The following is a 22,974-nucleotide window of genomic DNA, read 5'->3' on the forward strand; positions in this document are numbered from 1 at the left end:
GGTTTTCATTCAATTTGGTTTATATAAGCTGTTATAATTATTATGGAGGAGTGGTGAAATTCCATTCTACAACTGAGTAAGCTAAAATGTAATGTCATCAATGGGGCGGCAGCGTGACAAATGCTTTGGCTTGCTATGTTATTTACTTCTATTTTTATTTGCTTGTGTGTTTTATTGTTGGTGTTTGCTTTTAATGGCTATCTTAAGTTCTGGCCAAGGGACATCAGTTGAAAATTAGCCGTTTAGCTAACACTGGCATGTTTACAGTCATGTTAATTAATGTACTGTCCCTCAAATAAATACAAAATACAAATGTGGTGAAAATGAGGGGGCACCCGGATTTGAACCGGGGACCTCTCGATCTGCAGTCGAATGCTCTACCACTGAGCTATACCCCCTGACAACAAACGTGGTTCGGTGATCTATTTAGAATTAAAACCAGAAAATGTTATATATATATTTTGATACGTTATAGAAGGGATGTGATGTAATTTTGAAATAATGATTCGAGAGAGTAATCTCAGTCTTTCATTTCCATGTAAAATATGCGCAACACCGTTCTCCACGTTCTCTCCTGTGCCGGATGTTTCGTCATATAAATGCGACCTAACCGGAAGTTCAGCATTGTATCGAAAGCAGAACATTGAAGAAACGGAACCATAATGGTATGTTAGCCGTTTTAGCTCCTAAAGTATAATTTCTAATATCATACCCATATGGATGTGTGTGTTGCTATGTTGTTCTGTGTTTTAGGTAACGGTGTGCTTCGACCCCGTGAGCTTTTGCCTGCTGCGTCTACCAAAATGGCTTGTTGTGAATTTGATTAGTCACTCAAGCCAAAGCTAGTTAGCGCTTTACTTTTAGCTTGCCGATGTCCCCCTGTCGCGTGGAGGGAACATTTAACGTACAACAAACTTACTTCGAAAATGCAATTTTTATGTTTCCACTTGTCCTGCATGAATATACGAGGTAAAACACGATTGTAACATTAGACCTTTTTACGTTACCACCACCTCAACGGCAACGCGAGACTGAGCCTGTTGAGGCTACGTTACCACCCATTGTGTTTTTCTGCTAGCTCATATTTTAGCATTATTTGCTCCGAATAACGTTAACGTGAGACTGGTGATTCTCACCCCTTTTCATATCAACCTCATAGTCCACATTAGAGCCAGGGTGGGACTAGCCTCCTAACTAGCCCCATATGAATCGCAGTTGTCAACACTCTTCAGATACCAGGCTAGCCACCTGGCACATGATTTTGTATCTCGGGCTCTAACCATAATTCCATGACTATATCTATTGCAGGTAAAGTTAGAGAGATAAAAGATAAACTATGATCAAAACTGATGCAGGTTATAATCCTACATTCTCTAATAATATTAACTTCTTGTAAATTAAATAATTGTGAAGTTTAACAATTTGCTGGGGACCCCCTAGAAACCCCTCAGGGAACCCTGGTGGTCCCCAGACCCCGTTGAGAACCACTGCACTCTCTGAACAGCTTTGCTGTGACAACTGTCTCGGCAATTGAATGGCTAGTATGAACTTTATATTGGCTAACAGTAACGCTCTGTGTTGTTGTTTTTTGCTCCAGAATACTCGAGGACTCCGCTCTCAGCTGAAGGACAGCATACCGGTGGCAGGCTTGTCTCCACAGGGGGCTTATGGCATCCAGGACTCTCTCCGTAGCGGGTGAGCCATTGGCAGAGATTAAACATTTACATACACACACACTCACAGTTGGTAGTAGCGAAACCAGGTATTAGTCCCCAAAATTGCAATCATAATAAATGTGGCTAGTAGCTGCTTGGTAAAAGTATTTTCAGGTCAAGGTTTTTGTATAGGACAAATCAGCGTGACATCACGACAACAAAAAAGCACTTACGGGTGCCACTGCAGCAGTTTACTTAAAGGCCCATTCCGTCGGGTCTGGCGAGAAATAAATGTGCACAAAGTGTGTTTTTATTGGCAATGAGTGAATGCGCCTTGACGTAACTTAAAAATGGCGACCAGGGGCGTTTCTCTCCGACCACCGAAATGTTTAATTTCACAAAAGGCTCATTATCTCAGCTTCTAGAAAAAAACGGCTGTTTTTGGTTAAATCAAGCTTTCTACAACAGCATGAGTGAATACTGGATTCTGATTGGCTAGCAACAGTGGTAAATAGGCCAACAATCTACAGTTCGGCTCCAACCGCAGTATCACTCCCCTCCCTGATGCTGACTCCGCTCCCTGTGCTGACTCCGCCCACTGTTAGCCTGTCAGTCTGCAAATCTCTAACAAGGAAATGGCCGATCTCTAACACAAGGAAATGTCCGATTTCGTAGTAACGTTTGATTTACTGGGTGGATTGAGTTTTGAGCAGTGGTTAGATGAAGATGAAGGTGAAGTGAACAAAGAACGACATGGTGAAATTGGGGAGAGAGAACTGGCTGAGCTTGAGTTGTCACGAGTTCGGACTAGCGGGAGGTCGGACTAGCGGGAGGTCGGACTAGCGCCCGGACCCCGAACCTGGGACTGTCAAACAAACAAACGCCCTCTGCTGTCACCAGATATCAACACACCACCACCAAAACGGGCTGCTTTAGATAACTGTTTAAATAACTGTACTTTTACAGGCAATGTATCAATAACTGTGAATCCCGTTAAGGAATAGGTTACCGTAAATTTCGGACTATAAGCCGCGGCTTTTCCCCCGTTTTTTGGCCCTGCGGCTTATATAACGGTGCGGCCTATCTATGGATTTTTTCCCCCAAAAAAAAATCTCTCTTTTTTAGCACTCCTTCTAACTATAAATCCACTTCTGTTTTAATTTCCTCTCTTGCCCTCTTTTCACCACACCGCGGACACTGTGTGCACTGTAAAAAAAAACACAGGTGGTGTTGTGTTATGTTGTTTTGTTGAAATGTTAATAAATGGGAGCTTCCTCAAACAGCCATCTCTTTCCCGACAATCCCCTCTGTGCATGAACCCTTACATATGGTAATTAAACATTAAAACACAATAAAAAAAAATATATATATATATATATTAAAACACCTGCGGCTTATAGTCCGGTGCGGCTTATATATGTAACAAACAGGCAATTTTGCTGCTGCGGCTTATACTCCGGTGCGGCTTATAGTGCGGAATTTACGGTAGTTGTTTTTTGGCTCAAAGGCAACTAAATGTTTAGTGCAATCATTGATCTTGTTTATGGAACTATATTCTGTGGCGGAAGGATAAATGTATTCTGAAACCAGTAATGATTGTAAATAATGAATTGGATGTTACAATTGTGTATTTTTTATATTATTTGGAAGCTGTTGTAGAAAACAAATTTACCACTCGAGGTCGGGGTTTGTGGCCACATTTACCACTGGTACAGGGTTTATAGCACTCGGCTTCACCTCGTGCCACAACCCTGTACCAGTGGTAAATGTGGCCACAACCCCCTCCCTCTCGTGGTAAATTTGTTAAATCTTCTCCGGCTGATAACTAAAGAACGGAAAATTATATCAATAAACCTGTTTTTGCTGATGATAGAAGAGAGTCTCACAACTTCTTTTTGCGTGTTCGGTGTTTACATAGTAATATCACACAATATTCTGTGGGCCTCGAGAAATCACTGAAAAAAGCTCTGAAACTCTGGCACTGGGAGCGTCCGTTCTCCAAAAGTGGCTGGCACTCAATGAGTTAAAGAAGTTCTTAAAGCAGCTACGAGCAACTTTTTCGATTGTTATTAAACAGTATAAATTTAATATCAATGCATCACACCTTACCTCTAATAGTCGACGAGACCAACGCAGAGTAGTCTCGCTTGAACCCCGAGTGAATCGGCCAGTGTAGTCTGTCTGTGGCCAGGGAAGATCAGGAAGTGAAATGAAACGGTTTGCAGCAGCCACTTCGGCCATAACCACAAAATAACTTCCAAAAAACCTGTTAGAATATAATGAGAGATGTTCCCGAGAGTATGCGTGGCGTTCACATTGTTTATGCTATGTTGCTAGGCAGCGCGAACGGGGTAGGCAGGCAGCTGCGTTTCACTTCCGGGTTTCACTTCCGGGTTTAGCCGGCCCGGCGGTAGGAGAGAGAGAGAGAGAGAGAGAGCCCCCTGTTGACGCGAGTTTAGACAGACACAGACTTAATAATCACCTAAGGGAGCAATCTCCGATTCACACGGCTTTGGTCTCAGCTACTATTATAGGTAAGATGTGATGCATCAATATTGTAATTATACTGTTTAATAACAATCGAAAAAGTTGCTCGTAGCTGCTTTAACCTGTAGTTTATCCACACCTGGGGGTAAGAAAGGCTAGCCTAAGATGTAGCACTAGTGAGCAATGATGGAAGATGTAATATTCCAAACAAATCTGACATCTCTATTGTGAACACAAAAAAGAATACTTCTGACTTTTCAAAAGTTCGTTTTATTTTCAACTCAATAGCATTTGGTTCAGTAATGCAACAGCAGCACTGACACCTAGTGGCTGTGAAATGAAATTAAATGCTGAGTGTCACACTCACAATACAAGGAGCAGAACATGGCTGCAGAAATGCCCTCTGGATACTGTGACAGAGACTGACATCAGATCAGACATAGTACCGTATATGCTTTGGCTTTCATAGAATATAATGATGAATTATTTCAAAATAATAAATGCACTGACATATGTCAAATAAATCAGACACCTAAACAAACATTAAAGTGCATCCCTCGAGACTTAGAAGAAAAGCCTATGGTAGACTGTAATAAAGAAAATGTTCAGGCACGGCTATGCTACTTCAGTGCATGAGGGGGAGGTAGGATTTTAGTTTAACTTTCATAGAACAAACATTTTGCACAATAAGTCAAATAAATAAAATGCACTGACGTTATGTCACATTAAACATACCAACATCAATATTAATAAACTACATTTTTTAACCAAAATAAAGTGCATCCCTCAAGGCTTTATAGAACAAATCCTATATAGAGACTTTGCTGTAAGAAAGAAAAGAGTCAGTGCATGTTTCTCTATACTTTAGCTTCATAGAACATAAAGCCTCAAAACATTTTGCACAAGACAACAAATGATTGAAATAAACTAAAGTGCATCCCCAAGGCTCTATAACAAAAGACTATAGACTAATAAAGAAAATGGTTGAGGGACAGGACAACTGTACATTCATTTTTCAACTCCACAGTACATTTTCTTTGCTCAGGGGGAGATTTTTCTTGATAAAAAGAAGCATTTCTGCCTTCTCACATCCGATTCTGTTTCTTTTTTCGTCAACTACATGGGCAGCAGCAGAAAACAAACATTCACTGTCGATGCTAGTGCAAGGAGCTGACAGGTAGTCACGTGCGAGCTGGGCCAGGGTCGGGAAACGGGACTTGTTGCTTCGCCAGTAATCCATCGGGTTCGTAGTCGTGGAGATCGGCTCTGACAGATATCCTTGTAGCTGAAATGAGAATAATAAAATCACATTATCATCATGTTCTGGTGTATTTATTTTGCTACAAGTTGAAAGCTTTGTTTTATTGTTCTGTTGTTATCTAAAATTAAATAAATTACCTCCACATCTGTTTGGCTGCTTGCCTCCCCTGCTTCAGCGTTTTCCTCGAGGATTTCACGGTACATCTCCAGCAAGGAATTGTTGTTGTTGCCGTCTGGCCTGGTCTTCTTTGCTTGTGGCTCTGCCGGCTGGTCAGCTGCATGTTCCCTGATGCTGTCCATCGCTTCACGCAACATCTCTGTGGCTTGCCGTTTGGTGGCAATGTTGAAGAAGCAGCTCTTATATCTGGGGTCCAAGATTGTTGCCAGATAATAAAGGGGCTCTGCATAGATGTCACTGAAGCGCCTTTCTACTTCTTCGAACAGGGTCTTCTTGGACGTTTTAATTCCCTGGTCTGTTGGCCTGGTCTTGTTTAACAGACGTGTTAAAGCTTCCACGGCGGGGATCACCTCTGCTGCTGTGGCTGTAGCTAAGCTAATACTTCTAGTCACCTCTTCAAATGGCTCGAGAATGGTCAACATGTTTTCAATTAGCGTCCATTGGTACGGGCTTAGAGATGCAGGTAGTTGATAATCTGCTCCATATGCTCCCAGCACTCGCTTCTGCTCCACCAAACTCTTCAGCATATAGAATGTGCTATTCCATCGCGTGGCTACGTCTTGTTGGAGCCGTGCTTCTTTTCCCTGCCCCAGCAGCTGTGTCTGTAAAGCATGCAGACGGGAATAGGCCAACTGGGAGTGCTTAAAATGGCCTACCATCTTCCTCCCGATTGCAACACAGTCTGATATACTTCTTTGACTCAGTACAGCATCATGTACGGCAAGCTGTAAAGTGTGTGCCATACACCCCAAGCTTGGAACCCCAAAGTCATTCATAGCCTTGGCCATATTGCGTGCATTGTCCCTGAGCACGACATGCACTCTCTCCTTTGCTATCCTCCACTGCTCAAACATCCCTGCATAAGCTTCGCAGATCACTTCTGCTGAATGGGAACCGTTGCACTCCTGTGCATGCAACACTGTCTTTTGCATGTTGAAGTCTTGATCCAGCCACTGAGCTGTCAAACTGAGCATACTCATTGGACTAATGTCAGAAGTCCATATGTCTGTGGTAAAACTGATTTTGCTTACGTTGTTATCGATCAGACTATGAACGTGTGAGGCGATCTCGTCATACAGGGCTGGCAGACAAGTGTCTGAAAAGTAGCGTCTGCTTCGGATGGTATAGCGCGGCTCCACATGTGCCATTAGCCGACGAAATCCCGTGTCTTCTACCAGGGAAAATGGCTGGTCATCGAGGGCCAACCTTTCCCGCGATTTTCTTGGTAATTGCTTTAGCCTTTGGGCTGTCGTTAGCAAACTTCTTACCGTTTTCAAACGCTTGTTGTATAGGCACTAAAGTTGCGGCACTCGCTTGTTTATTCTGTCTGCTGCTAGCTCGCTAGCTGCTGCTTTTCCTGCTGCCTTAGCTGCGCTCGCTGCTTCATATTCCTTCCACACGTCTTCACTGCCATGGCGAGTTTTCAGGTGATGGATGAGATTAGTTGTGTTGAAACTCGTAGGCTTCTTCCCTCCTCTCGGAATCTTTCCAGAACACTTATTACAGATTGCAATTGCAGCGTCTTGCTCTGAAACTGTGAAATGCATCCATACAGGCGCAGCCATTTTCTCTGTCTACTGCTTGAGGCGACAGTGACGTCACTAGCGCGCGACAGCAATACTCCGCTTCCAACGTAAACAAAGCCAAATTGGCACGTTACATTATCGGAATAAATAATAATAACGCACAATGGCCATATTGGCCGATAATTTATCGGTCCGATAATTATCGTGCATCCCTACACGGTACCGTACATACAGGGGGAGCAGGCTATTTCCTGGCTTGTGCTAACGTGAGTATCGACTTCCCCGCAGCCAACGCAAGCCAAAACACGGCCAAACATGCCACAATAACGTCCCCTAATTCATCCAGAATCCTTCCTGGGCATCTCGAGGCTGATCTGCCCGATAAATTGTCCAGGTTGCCGTTTTCAAGTGACTTTTATGAGTTAACGTTACAAAGCAACCAACAGCTCTGCTGTTGCCAGGCAGCTGCTTGTGCGCGTGCGAGTATGGTGCCCGCGCGTCAGCTCGTTCACACGCTGCCTGCAGTTCCCCTAATGGCCACCGGTGTCAGTAATAGTGAGTATTGACGGATTGGGCCTTTAAGAAATACTGTAAAGCTGAAAAGTTCTGCCAAACAAACTCAAAAATTATACATCACATCGCTTATATTTTGGCATTCTGAGTGAGAGCAGAAGTAGCTAAAGGGTGTATAATATGTTTGCTAATATGTGTTAAAGTTGTGTGAACTGTCGCAGTTTTTAAAATGAAGTGAATTTAGTAAAAAGTACAGCCTGCTAGAGTGAGACACTTAAGGCTGGCTCCGCTGACAATGCTGAGGAAGGCCTCTGGCTGAAACGTTCGTTGTTGCTGCTGCCCAGATTGAAGAGTCATTAAAACCTGTGAAAGGACATTTGGTGTGCTGGCATTTCTCTTACTCCTGAACTCTTTGCTTGCCCTACACCCGAGTGAGTTTTTATCTATTTTTGAGTGTGCTCGCTACCGGTGAGTTTCATTTGGCTCCATAGGGTCCCATTATAAAGGCTGGGGGGAAAAAACATAAATGTAAACTGCGATTTCTCAAACAGTACAAAAGATAAATTAAAGCTGAATTGAGGTGATAGAGTCCTAAAAGTGGTCAGTCGTTTACAAATTTTACTGGAGTGTCAAGCTTAAAGTATGATGGAGTAGTTAGAGTTCAAAGAGGGCATGGTTTCACATTGAACTGCTAAAACCAACGGCAGTTGCCCCCAGTAAGCCATTTGTTTACCAACACTGATCCCTCTTATAGCCCTAATTCACAAGCTTGTTTCACTTTACAGAGAATTTGTCTCGCTAAGCAGCACAATCAATAAACAGACTTGAAAAACATATATAGAGCATATAAAAAACAAGCATAGCAAGAGAAGAGAGCAGAGAGAGAGGACAGAACAAGAAGACAGATGCTCCAATTACCCTAACCTTAATCTGAACTACCTGTGTGTGTGTGTGTGTGTGTGTGTGTGTGTGTGGGGGGGGGGGGGGGCGTAGAAATATCTTTCTATTTCACTTGACGTGATGTAATGCAGGGGTTCCCAAACTTACGAATGCCGAGGCCCACTTTGAAATCTGAAAATCCTCCGGGGCCCACCCAATTCTTTTTATCACAATTCTGATCAACACACGAGAATAAGATGATGTATTTCCCTATATGTTTTTTATATAATATATTTGTTCTTTCATTAACAGAGCATGTGAACTTCAGCATAAGGGAAATTAATAATCCATCCATCCACATACAAAAACAGTTTGGCCAAATAACCCAAAGCAAATTGCAACATTTCCTCCCCCCTTACTCATCAGAAGTATTTGCATGCATAACACATTTGTTAAGACAAAATGTGATAAGCAACCACAGAAGAAATCAATCTACAAGCTATTAATGCTAGGCTGTGAAAGATGCTACCTAAAGGGGAGACTCGTGGGTACCCATTAAACCAATTTTCATTCAGATAAATTGAGCTGAGAGGTCAAGGTACCCCTTTGAAGTTTTCCCTTGCCCAAATGTAATCTGCGTTTGGAGCATTATTTAGCCCCCTTCCCAGCAAGCTAGCATATTCTGCTTGTTACCAATGGATGTCTTTATAGGTCTTCTAGTTTCTTCTCATAACACGATCTCCGCTGTAGCTTTAAAAATGACCCTGCTACAGACATTTGATTGCCCACAAAAATCGGGAGTGTTGGCAGACAACTTGTGGCCCACCTGCAGTACCTCCATGGCCCACTAGTGCCTTGTGTATGAAATGTGCTAATAAACGTGCTTCATCTTGTCTTGCACCGGTACCTCTTGGAACCAAGTTAACTCTACCTGAAACTGATTTGTGTCTGCTTCCTTTGTTTTCCTTTTTGAACCTGCCGCACAGCTTCACCAGTGTAAAAAATGAGCTCCTTCCCAGCCACCCACTGGAGCTGTCTGAGAAGAATGTGAGTTACTAATACACCCCCCCCCCCCCCCCACACACACACACACACACACACACAAATTATATGACACTTTGGGCATATTGATGACCGCTATAATTTCCATTATGAGTGAAACACAATTTGTGTTTCACTGTAAAATAAAATAAAAATAAAACATTTTTTTCCCCCACAATTTGTGTTTCACATTTCAAAGTGTGTGTGTGTAAGATGCATCATTCACACACATTTCTTCAGAGTTGAGCCAGTAGTTTTATGGCGTAGCAGTCTAGAACAGGGTTTGTTAGTCTGTCAGTCTGTCTGTTCCCACAAAAGTAGACCAATTGCAGCTCATGCTGCTACGCACATGACGTCATGAAACAGAAACTTAACAGTGCCCAAAGTATCACTGGGTATCGAACAGCACTCAAGTTAAAGGAGCTACATGCGATTTTCAGTCCACTATAAATGTTAAAATCCTTGCAAAAATTACCAACAAAAAAAGTCAATATCTTAGGTTAATGATCATTCAAAGGGATATAATCGGTTCGTTATAACACATTTCAGCAAAATGGCTATTCACGATGTGAGGGGGGTAGGGGAGAAGGCTCCCACCTGCATAAACCTGCACCACTTAAAGGAGAATTTCGGTTTTTTCGAACCTGGAGACATCTCCTGCCATTAATTATGATTTGTCCACTCACCAGGCGATCCCCGCGGCGTATCTGGGCGTCCTAGCGTTGTTTTGATATCAATAGCGTCCAAGTCAGTCGTAAAGTGGAGTTGATTTGGGGCCAAGTGTGAGCCTGTATTTCCTGCATCTAAATAGCTATTTTTCTTCCCGTTTTCGCCACATATCGCCGTAATCTGATCCGTCAACATCCAGCCGAGTGTTATTTCACCCCAGGCTGTTTCCTGGAGTGCACAGGGATCAAATTACCTCAAACGTGATCTAGGTCACCAAGTCTCGTGAAGTCCCGCGATACTTTCCTGTCGACTGGCCAAATACAGGCAGGACGCTTTGCGGTCGTGGTTTTAGCGTAACCTATGTGGGGTTTGGCGTAACCTATGTGGGATTCGAAATAACGAAGGTTATGCCAAACCCTTCTTCACGACTTCACGAGACTTGGTTAAAAAGAAGGTTAAAAAAAAACGAAATTCTCCTTTAATTCACCACCTGGATGTGATTTTTCTGACATGCGTAAATGACGAGCCAATTATTCCTTTCCTTTGCATCTACATTCCATTTAATAACGGCTGTGTCTCGTTGAGACATCACATATATGTTTCTATGCGGGGTGATTTAAGCTTGTATGTTTCTGTGCTGGGTGATGAAAGCTTGTATGTTTCTATGCTGGGTGATGAACCCTTGTCTGTTTCTATGGTGTGCAGTTCCAGCTGAACCAGGATAAGATGAATTTCTCCACACTTAGAAACATCCAGGGTCTCCACGCTCCACTCAAACTGCAGATGGAGTACAGGGCAGCTAGACAGGTAACGCACACACACACACACACACACACACACACACACACACACTTGATATTATTTCACAGCTAGCCTGATAAAAAACCATCCTGATAAGTGAGCTCACATTCCGTTTGGCTCCACGGATCAGTCTGGACTTCCAGCTGCCCACAGCGATTTCCTGACACAACGTAACCAGGCCAATCAGGGCCAGCTGCCAAAACAGAATGGCGCTCCTGAAGCAACGAGCGTTAACGTTAGTAGAGGTACACAGCCGTAATATAAGTGCAGTTATTGCAGGAAAAACTCAATACCAAGAACAATGAAACAAAAAACAGGAGTATGCACCAGCAGAGTTTCTCAGTGGAAAAGACACGTTCGTCGTTCTTCTGGGTGGATTTGGATTGGATTTGGCAACACTAATTGGCTGAAGAGGTTGTCTGACAAGACCTGAAGACCAGTAGTCCCACCCACTGAAATCACTGTGGACGGCTCGGAGTCCAGAATGTGGGCTCACGTTCTCAGGATGGTTTTTAGCCCCCCGCATACATACCTTCTCTGTTCCCTGCTCTGCCTGAAAGTGTTCTTTTTCTCCTCTCTGCCTCTGGTCTGCTAGCCCATTTCTCCTTTGAAATGTTCCATTTCATCTTTTATTGTCTCTCCTCATGCTCCACCCTCCAGATCCAGCGTCTGCCGTTCTTGCAGAGTTCCAACCTGGCATTGGACACGCTGCGAGGGAACGATGAGTCCATCAGCTTCGAGGACATCCTCAGTGGTGAGAACCACACACACACACACTTAGAATGTAAATTGTCTATAAAATATAGCATTTAATGCTAATCCCATTCATTTAAAAAGATAGGAAATCTGACTTCATTAAGAGCGTGATAGTGAACAAATTGAAGATGAGCAGAATTGAGCCCTTTGCTCATTTTGCTGCTCACACACTTGGCTTTGAAATGATCGAGCCTGAACACTGACCAGCCTGTACACTGACCAGCCTGAACACTGACCAGCCTGAACACTGACCAGCCTGAACACTGACCAGCCTGAACACTGACCAGCCTGAACACTGACCAGCCTGAACACACTGACAGCACAGAATGATTTGAACTCCATGAGGCAACAGGTTGCTCCTTTCATCCCAATACCACCCCCATCTGGCAGAGTCAGGTTACCATGCTGCGGTAAGCATGTTCAAACAAGCTTACTGGACTGCATTCTCACACTGGCTGCTTCTCACCACTTGATGTCCAACAAAAGGTGCACTATCGGGCCAGTGGCCTGTTGTCCTTTTATTAGCACGTCAAGAAGTGGATTAGCCTATTTGACCTTAAAATAGATTATTTGGTTTGATTTCATGCCACCTCCACCCATTGTCATGTTTAACACCACAAAGTCTGAGCTGCCTTAGATCCATGCTGTATTATTGTATATTACAGGTGCAGTATTTAAGCTCTCATAATGTAATGCCCCTCATGATTTGTTTCAACCAGTGTTTGAGATGGGGGGGTTAATAATAAGTAATTTTAGTTGTATTTATTTATTTAATTATATTTGACCTTTTTTAAGCACATAGTGTCGCGCAAGTGTGATTGGCTATATAGACGGGACGCGCTTGACTTCCTTGTTTTCGTTTTCGCTGAAATGAAATTAATGAACATGTCCCAGCCTGTTGTTGATGTATGACTTTGTGAAAATCACAAAGAACACCGTGACAAACTTCCCAGAGAGAGAGGAGGTGAGTTGTGTGGTTGTGTGTCCTTATATGCGGCTGCAGCCAAGTACGTTACATCTTGCCTCCGACGTGCTTTCACTGACAGCATTCCCTCTCCTGGCTGTCTGCACTAGTTGTCTGTCTAGCTTTCGAGTGTCACGTGACGGTTGAGCCGAGGAGAGAAGCATAAATGCAGCAACATGAGCGACACTTTATTTATTGTCGGCAACCATGTGTTGAGCGACACTTTATTTCTTGTCGACGACCATGTGTTGAGCGACACTTTATTTCTTGTCGGCGACCATGTGTTGAGCGACACTTTCCAATAAGTATAAATTAAACTGAACCCTCCATGTTGTTACCTTGCAGATCCAGCCCAGAGCGAGATGATGGGCGAGCCGCACATGATGGTGGAGTACAAGCTGGGATTGTTGTGAAAAGAGGACGGATACAAACACATCGTTGCAGTTTTCTCATTTCTAATAAACATAGCTCAGTCTAAATGGTGTGGGTTCATTTGACAGATGACTATATTTGTGTTGCTGGTGATAAGAATTGTGATGATACTGACATGTTTAGGACACTTGTTTTGGGTGAACTCAAGCTGTAATTGTTTTTATTCTGTGGCCCAACAGAGGCCTGTACCACGATTGGAGATAAACAGATCCAGGATCTGTCCCCTTGATCTGGATTGACTTAACCAGACAATCACAATCTAGCTAAACGATACCACGAAGGTGGTTATTAGCTGGGTCTGTCAATTTAGGATTTCCCTATCCAGCTCTGAGCTCGTGCACATGAAAATGCTCGTGCACGTGAGCTTGTGCCCACGAAAGAGGCATGGTTTGTCACAACTAGCCAATCACAATGCAATGGACAGCTCCAGATCTTACAGCATCAGACACACCTATTTCCTCATTCATTCAAAGCTTGCATCAAAGTGTATTAATTAGCGAAGCTTAATGTCGGAATCAAAATCTGCATTGGATATTAGTCTGTTATGGAAGGACTGTCTACAGCAGCTTCAATTCACCCTCTCAATAGTGTAATCGGCGGGGTCAAACAGGCTACTACTACTTGTCAGAAAATAATGAATAAATTCCAATATGGTAAGTAGGATAGATAGATAGATAGATATTTTTATTCAAGTGTCGTGCACACAGGGTGCCCAGCCTGCATGGGCTTATAAGACACTAAAGACAACAATCTTGCAAGGTGTGTAAACAACTTGACATAAACATACAGTATGTATGCATACATATACACACACACACAGTAGGCTTAATTTAACTATTATGTACAAGTGCAAGGCTTCAGTACTTAATTAATTCAACACCAGCCATTGTTTTTTCTTTTGTGATTATCATTTGAATGCAATCTACTTTTTCATATTGGGGATCTTATATGAATGGTGACTTGCTGTTTCCAGAGAGCTGATTGGTCTTTCATGGGTTTTGATTTTATCCTCTGAACTTAACCTGCTCAGTCAGGAGCAGGTTAGCCATGGAGCATAAGTTGCCATGGTGATCTATCTCGGTAAGAAGTGAACTAGCAGCAATTCGGCAAACCCAGGGTTAAACCTGAAGTTACTTGCTAAACCACTGATCTCGATTCATGCTACAGGCCCCACGTAAATTAGGTATCTTAGAGACCTAATTAATTAACATTAACAACACTTTCACTGTGAAAGTGTTAATGTGATATGAAGCCATGTGTGATGAGGCTCTGTATTGTAAAACTAGCATTACGTAGGCCTAATATTTTGAATACTCTTGGACCCCATCATTGGATAACAACATTGTGCATGGGTAAGGTAATTTGTTTTATTGTGATTGATATACACGTGTATATCGCTTGAGACAATTCCAACGATAAGGGCAGTTGATTAGGACTTGCTAGGCGAGTCTCGCGTTGAAGCTAGTGGTGTAGTGATTCCCAACCATTTTTGTGTTATGTAGGCTACCCCTTGAGCTGTTTTACCATGCCGATACCCCCTCACTCATGTGTGTCCATAATTCTCCTAATTCTTATATTAAACTTTTAGTAGGCCTCTCTAACACATCTCATTAAATGAAAATAATTTGAATGACTCCTCTTTAATACAATTTTGACAGTTTTCAATTGGGAAAAAGTCGCCAGTTTTTATCATTTTGGAAATACATTGTAATCCCAATCTTTCCAAGTAGGCTACCCCTGGTTGGGAATCACTGGTGTAGAGTAGACTGTGTAGTAGAGGCTTCAACAATGGGAGAGGCAGTAATAAGGTAAGAAAAGGCTGGTCAAGGCCGGCGGTGAGGGAGGGGAGAGAAGAAACGTAGAGATTCTGTAACTCACTGTAGCAATCAATTGAAATCCCACCGCCATCGGACCAACCAATATAGCTTCAGCAACCACCATGTATTTATAGCAGTAAGTCCAATTGACCTTCTAACAAAGGGTTGTACATTTTTCAGTCGACATATTTGAATTTATTAAAAGAGCCAAGCAACGCACGTTACGACGAGAAAAGGTTAGACGTAGCGGTTTATGAAGTCGAATTCATGTTTTGGATGAAAACAATTAAACTGGGAGACCGCAACGCACGCTGGGAAATACGCCACGAAGAAGGAGACTGCATGGGACCTGGGATTCACCATTCATTTTTCCATAGACGTGAAAATAAAAAAAAATACAGTTTTACTTAGTCAAACCAAGCCATTCAGCTATAGGCCCTACTCAGAATCATGAGAGACCTTATAACATTAACTGCTGCGGACGTGGACAGCAGGAAATAAGTCCATGTATCGAGGCTATCTCTGACAGACGTCTTGGAGAAGTTTTGTAGTTTCACCACTTGGGTGAAACTAAGTGGTTTCACAGAAGAGACGGGCGCCGTCTCTTCTGCTTTTGGCTGAAGGGAAAACGAGCTCACATCATCACAAGGAAATTGGCTCCGGTTCGCTTAATGTACTCACACACAAAAGAAAAATGTATGCTCAGGCTAAAAACAAACAAGAATAACAAACAAAGGATAATTAAACATTTTAAGTATATACAATGCAACAATAATGTGAAAAGGCGTCTATTTTGAATAGCCTACGTGTGTAGTGTAGCCTATTATATCCATTCTTTCACTGAAACACAAGTTTCGTCCTGAATGAACACACACTGCTCTCGTCCAATCATCACACTTTATTTCACCAGTGGAGCTGGCTCTGAATATTAAGTTATCTCCCTGTAAAATGTGTCTGAAATTTTTGTTTTCATGAAAACCCTACGCATACTATAGAGAGGCATGTCTTGGAACGCCCACAAAATGTTAAACGGCTGGCGCAGCCCGCGGATATATCTCATGGGCTGACTCACCAAAAGACGGTGCTGTGGCTCTAAACTACAGGGTTGGGGGTTCTAGAGCAGAACACAAGACGTCTGCTCAGATGTGCGTTTACTGCGGTGGTTAAATCCCTGATCGTGTCTGCCTGGGCTGGGCTATCAGCTAAATTCTAACTTTGCTGAATGGATGGAACGTTTTTTTTTACCCCACCCTGACCACGCCCCCAGCCAGGCTGAGCCAGCTAACCAGCGTCTATTGTGGGCTATGGGTGTTCCCAGACATGCGGACTGTCTCTATTAATCCAAGGAACGATTTGTTAATAATAATAATTCATTGTTGATTTATTTATTTACAGTGTTTATTTATTTATTTAATTTCCTATCTAGGCTATTAAACTATATCACATGGATGCAACTGGGACGTATCATCAGTGATGTACCCTGGGGTCATAGGATGTTTTGGGTCTCGCAACATCATACACCCTCGCCCAGGTGACCCAGCCAGGGTTGATCAAGCCCCGACTTCCGTCCCAGTAGCTACCCACGGTCAGCCCTCTTAGGGAAAGACAGGGCCACTCAATCCGCTGCTCCGGAACTACTCTGCCAGGACCGGGAGGCTCTGGCACGTGGAGGGACTGGGGTCTGTGGGTTGCCCCCTGTCTGGGCTCCTCCTACATCTCACCAGATCCAGGACCTGTGCGTTGCACCAGACTCCCCCGCTCCAAACATTTCATTCTGGTATGATGTTTCTTGGGCCGTGCATGGTGGTAGGCTACTGCAGGCTCCACTTGCGGCTTGAATGGCCCTCCTAAAAGGCCTCTCGTCGATTTGTTGGGCTTCTTCCTCACGGACTATTAAAAACTACTAGTGATTTCTTTTGCTTTTTGCTTAAAAAACAATTAAGACATGTAGCCTACTACAAAACAAATCAAATTTTCATTCATCGAGAGACCGTTTTTGTTTTTGTTTTGTTTAACGTGGAACTTATTTTCAGGTTAGTTTATGTTGCTCACCCAGAACAAAAAAATTCTGAAAACGACTCTAGTCTGTATGCTAGAATGCGCCGTGAAACGGCCTTGAACAGAGGCCTAGGGTACCTGCAAATATATTTACCCGTAAATACATGTGTAAATAGCTTACTTTCATGCGACTTTCAACAACGACAACAAGTCAATCAGACACTCAGTCAGTTAGGCTACAAGATGTTATGGCCCGTTCCTTTATCACAAAATACTGGGATACACCAGATCGACATTGGCTGAGTTTCCCAACAAAGAAGCTTCTTAAGAGTTAAGAAGCTTCTTAAGGAGTTAAGAAGGCTCCAAAGAAGTGTTTCCCAAACGCCTTCTTAACACATCGCTAAAGAAGGCTCTTAACACATTCACTGCCAGCCTTTTTTCAATACTGTAGTTAGCTTCTGCCAGAGGTTTTTTTTGAGGATTCTGGCTCATTTTACAAGAGCCGAGGATTCTTTTCTGCTTTGACTTTGTGAACACAAAGTTCACAAAAGTACTAATAGAATGTGTGCTTTCTCTGTCTAAAAGAGTTAGTTTGTAGAGTTAGTAGTTATGTAGATATTAGCCGTTGAGTACAGCATGGTTTCAGAGATTTTCAGAGAGTTTTGAGATAAATGGATTTTTAGAACCACCTCACGTGCCTGTGATTATGGGTGCCCTTGGGCAAGTCTGTATACTGTATTGTGTGTGTGTGTGTGTGTGTGTGTGTGTGTGTGTGTGTGTGTGTGTGTGTGTGTGTCTCCAAACTCCTCCCTCCGTCTGTGCTGCTGCTGGCTCCGCGGCCGCTCTCGGGCAAGTCTGGATTACTGTAAAACGGGCTCGTTCGTTTCTTGGGGTGTCGGCTGAGAGCTTTGATGAAGCTTTTGCGATTCTGGTCTTATTTATGCTCAAAGGTACTCGAGTGTGTGTGTGTGCGCGCGCGCGCGCGCGCGTGTGTGTGTGTGTGTGTGTGTGTGTGTGTGTGTGTGTGTGTGTGTGTGTGTGTGTGAAATCGAAAGCGTTTTCGCCCAGCTATTTCCTTGAGAATGGCTTTCTCCCGTGGCTGTTTTTGCTCGGTTTTCTCTCTGTCTGGAGAGCACTGTCGCCACTTAGCTGGTCGGTAAAATAGATTATACACATTCTCTTCCTCCAATATTGGTATAGGAGACGTAAAAGGGGTTGATCGATGTCCCACCGTCAAAAAAAAAAAAAAAAAATTTAAGCCGAGATATCTCGTCTTTGGCACTCAACGGTTGGATCCTGTAAGCCGAGATATCTCGTCATTGGCACTCAACGTGTTAAGAAGTATCTTAACTGGAGCTGTCCACCATCTCAATGTGAGAGGTCCTCTGCGGCCCACTAGATGGCACTCTGAGCCCACCAGTGGGCCACGACCCAGTGGTTGAGAAACACTGTTGTAGAATAACCTAATCATGGACATGTTAAACAAGAACTTCTTCTATTAAACATTATTTATTTCAGACATGGACTGCAGTTCAAATTGCTTTATAAACACAGCATACAACAAAATTGCGAGAAACACTACAGAATTTAAGCGACCTTGGGTTCTGTGAAAGGTGCTATATAAATCCACAACATTCGTATTATAAAAGTAATCCATTCTGATTAGAGGATTATAGCCTACGGTAAAACATTTAAAACACAAGTAGGCCTAACCATACATAGAGGGGAGATTTTCAAGTGTTCCCCAATTTTAAACACTAAAGGGTGCATGAAAGAAAGGAAAAAGGGAAAAACACAAGAGGAACAGTGGACACAAGTATCTCCTTTTGCCTGACGCAGCTGGATCTGCCAGTGTTTCGTCATTAAGAAGGTGTTAAGAATGCTCCAGACCCTTCTTACAAAACCTTCTTAACGAAAGATCATCTTAGCGCTAAGAAGCTTTTGGGAAACGCAGCCTTCTTAACGAAAGATAATTTTAGGCTAAGCTCGGGAATCGGGAAACGCATTGGCTTCGTTGGCTTCTTACGGGAGCAAGAAGGGTCAAAGAAGCTTCTTAGCACTAAGAAGCTTTTGGGAAACGCATGCCTTCGTAACGAAAGATCATCTTAGGCAGAAGCAATTGGGAAATGCGTTTGCTTCTTAAGGGGGCCTTAAGAAGGGTTAAAGAAGCTTCTTAGCGCTAAGAAGCTTTTGGGAAACCCAGCCAATGTCATTTTGTAGGCAGCTGCTGGCGGCACATGTTCCCGCCCCCTTTTAGAGGGGAAACGCAAGCCTCTCCCTGTTGACCTCAATGTAAAATAGCACTACCAACAAAAATGATAGAAAAATAACAGAATCAATCTTGTTTATTAATGACCCCAAAACACCATGACATGACAGCTTATATTACAACTCGGCAGGCCACACAATGTGCAAGATACATAGGAAATATTACTTTGACCCATCTAAAATCATGTAGGCTAACACCGCATTCAAGACAACTCGGACCGCCATAAATGTCAACACGGAACCTCCGGCCCGTTCAGATTTGCATTCATGATGCACCTCGGAGGGGAAACCAAACTGTTGTTATAGCAACCCGCGTTAGCATGGTAGCTACCTACTAGCGAACAATGCTAACCGAACATGCTGAATGCTGAATTTCACACAGAGCGAAACACAGATGACACAAACGCATAACATTACATAATTAAGACCTCAAATTGTGTGTTAAAACATCAACTAATGTCTTTATAATAATTCTGTGATTATCATTAACGATGCAAGTTGCCATTTTGATGTGGCTGTGACGTCATCTCGGAGAAACCGGAGCTCTGTCTGGATGATACCCGAATTTCCGAGCTGTAATTCCGGCCTGAACTTCACTTCACTTTTTACTGGTCAGAACCCTTTTTTTCCGGCGGTCCGAGTTGTCTTGAACGGGGTATTACTCATGACCCGTCTCTGCTAGTTCCGGTGTCCGCCTGTTGCTAATTTAGTCTTCCAACATTAAATGCTGTTGTAGTGGAGCCCAGCGCCGCTGAGCCAAGTAGCCTACAACGGCCAAGTTGGCTCGGCGCTGTAGTGACATGAGTCACATGATTTTAGATGGGTCAAAGTAATATTTCCGGTGTATTTTGCCCATTGGTCAGACGAGTTGTAATCAGTGGGCAAGCCATAATTGTAACATTTTGCTTGATTTGTTTACGAAATTCTCAGCATGTGCGCGCAAATGTTTGCATAGCTACTTCAATCACCGGGGTCACGAGCCTCTGGCACCGTTATTTTGGGGGTTGGGGGCTGAAAAGTTTGGGAACCCTTGATCTAGTGGTGCAGCCAAGGGCACACTCACAGCTACATGTGTAGCCCTGCACAGCATGTGGCCCTGCCCCAATTCCCACTTGCATCATGTACTATCAATGATCAAGGGGTATTTGGAGTTTTATATTGCTTCTGGTTAGCATTTACCACATCCACTTATCAACCAGCAGATGGCAGTATTAATCTATGCTGAGCCATCCTCGCTTCTGTTGACCCACAGTACATTGCTCTTCCACCAGCCTACTTTTACAGGTCCTGTGCTGGTAAAGGATCAACTAAGGACAGTTTGTGCCCATAGGAACTCAGTTGAGAGCCTGATGTCACTTTTCATACATAGCTGAAAGCAGCTTAGGCCGGAAGGCAAATGTACGCTGTCTTTGAAAACAAACCCTCCTGGGTCAGCTCAGGGCAGCTGGTATAGCCACAATACATAATGCAGTAAATCTGTTTGCATCTATATCCCAATGACTTGTCCAGCAACACGTCAAGTGTTTCTGCAGCAAATCTAAATCATTTGGCATGTGAATGTGATGCAGCACCTGAAAGTACCTACACACATTCAACATTAAACATCTGTGTGTCTTCAAGCAGCATGATATAAGTACAGTTAGAAGTGTTGAGGGAATTGAAATGAGTGTGCAGTTGAGCATTGGTTCAATGTACCATGATGTACACAGAAGGGATGAAATAAATTAGATATGAGGCAAAGTCTGAAGTTACACAACATTGTATACATACTGCGAGAAGTGTAAAAGTATGGTAATAAATAGTAAAGAGGTGATCTAAAGGTATCTTCTGCTAATAAGAAGGAGAAGTGTCCATGTGTGTGTGTGTGTGTGTGTGTGTGTGTGTGTGCGCGTCCGTGCGTGCGTGCGTGCGGGTGCGTGCGTGCGTGTGTGCGTGCATGTGCGTGCGTGTGTTTGAGTGAGCAGAATTTTGGCCGGCCACAGCTATGCCGTTTTACGTGCGATCGAGCTGAAACTATCAGGAACAGGTAGTGTAAAGAGCACCCTGATGGAGCTGAATTTTTTAATTAGGTAATTGCCCTAATTACTTAATGATGTGATGTCATCAGTGATAATGTCATCAGTGATGTCATCCTTCTTCCGCAGTGGGCGAGCCTACTAGTGCGCGAGATTGCTAGTGGTAATAAATAGTAGAAGAGAAAGGTATGGTAATACATAGTAGAAGAGGTGATGATCTAACAGTATGATAGTAGAAGAGGTGATCTAAAGGGCTCCTCTGAAGGATTCATGTGTTGTTTTTCTGTTACTGTAATGTAAAAGGGCATGCAGCATGAGTGTAAAGGTCGGTGTGGTTGAGTGATAGTCTGTGAGGCAGTTCTTTCCAGAAGGATCATCAGTACCAAAGTCCATTGTGTTTCTTGCCATTTTCCACTTTTTCTCTGCACAGTGGAATCAGTAGTTGTTTCCTCCTGGTAGTGGAGCAGATTAAAGGGCAGTTTATAGTACATTGATTTATGGTGGTTGTGACCGACCATGATCATATTCCATCGTTGGTGGCAATATGTTTATACGTCCAGCGATGGGCGATATGGCATCTTTGCGATGATGGTTGCACCCATCACCAAGACTTAAAATGAAAATGAAGCAATACAATCGATGCCGCCAATGCGGACTCGTGGAACTCTCAGATCAATAGAAACTAATTTTCCCCTTTTCACCTCGCTAATTACCTCCCTTCCCTGAACTTATGGACACTTAAAGACCCAATTTTCTTTTTCTTTTTTGGACTCTTCCTTATTTACATTTTCAACTTTCTTCCCTGAACTTATGTACATTTAAAGACTCAATTTTCTTTTTCTTTTTTGGACCCTTCCTTATTTATATTTTCAACTGTCTGCTTCTTTTTGTAAATTGCATTTCTTTATCTGAAACTCTGTAAAATGTTTAGCCCGGCATCCATTACATCTTGGCATATCCCGGAGGGGGCTCCCCAATTGGGGTCCATAGTTGGGCCCATAGTTGGGCCCTAGTTGCTCTCCATCACTGCTCAAGGGATGCTGGTAGGTCAGAATATCTTAGGTTAGGCTATAGATTAGCTCGGGCCCGGCGCCACGAGGGGGCGATAGGGGGCTTTGCCCCCTCAGTTCAATTTTCTGCCCCCCTCACTTTTTTTTTACTTTTTTTGATAGAATAGTTCATCTATAAAGGCCAGTTAGGCAATGTTTGTACCTGACATGTTTCGGCTGCTGTTTCTGCAGTCTTCATCAAATTTGATCAGTTTAAGTTGATGTAGGCTACCCCCTATAAACATAGCTCTGTTGTTTCAGAATTGGCAGGGAAGCGCTATTTGCTGTGCTTTGGTTGTCACAAGGTGTCAGAGATGTAGCTATTTATTAAATTTGAACCTCACTGCATGTTGTAGTGATCATGATGTGATTAAAACACACACACACACACACACACACACACACACACACACACACACACACACACAGAGAGAGAGAGAGAGAGAAATCAGCTGCACCCAAGCACACAGCATGCCATGAGCAGAAAGATGGAGACAACGCATCTGATCACTTTATTTCTTTAATTTAATGAACCTGGCACTGACTGGCTATTATTTTGTTTATTTTTTTGTCGATTTTTGCAGCAATTGTTTATTCTATGACTTTTCATATAGACATTATGTTCAGAGTGCTCCAGACAGGTCCCGCACTTCACATTATGCAAAG

The 22,974-nt window shown here is 43.1% G+C and overlaps 1 protein-coding gene across 1 annotated transcript; it reads left to right on the plus strand.

The window, feature by feature from the left end:
- The first annotated feature begins 605 nt into the window (after positions 1-605).
- LOC310772468 (proteasome maturation protein-like) lies at positions 606-13,208 on the plus strand. Its single transcript, XM_083632292.1, has 6 exons — positions 606-665; positions 1,598-1,695; positions 9,485-9,545; positions 10,914-11,015; positions 11,670-11,763; positions 13,075-13,208. Exons 1-6 carry the CDS (start codon positions 663-665, stop codon positions 13,140-13,142), a joined length of 426 nt encoding a protein of 141 aa, XP_083488418.1. The 5' UTR covers positions 606-662; the 3' UTR covers positions 13,143-13,208.
- Positions 13,209-22,974: the final 9,766 nt, after the last annotated feature.

Source organism: Poromitra crassiceps, assembly GCF_964638095.1.
Source record: "Poromitra crassiceps genome assembly, chromosome: 2".
Lineage (NCBI taxonomy): Eukaryota > Metazoa > Chordata > Actinopteri > Beryciformes > Melamphaidae > Poromitra > Poromitra crassiceps.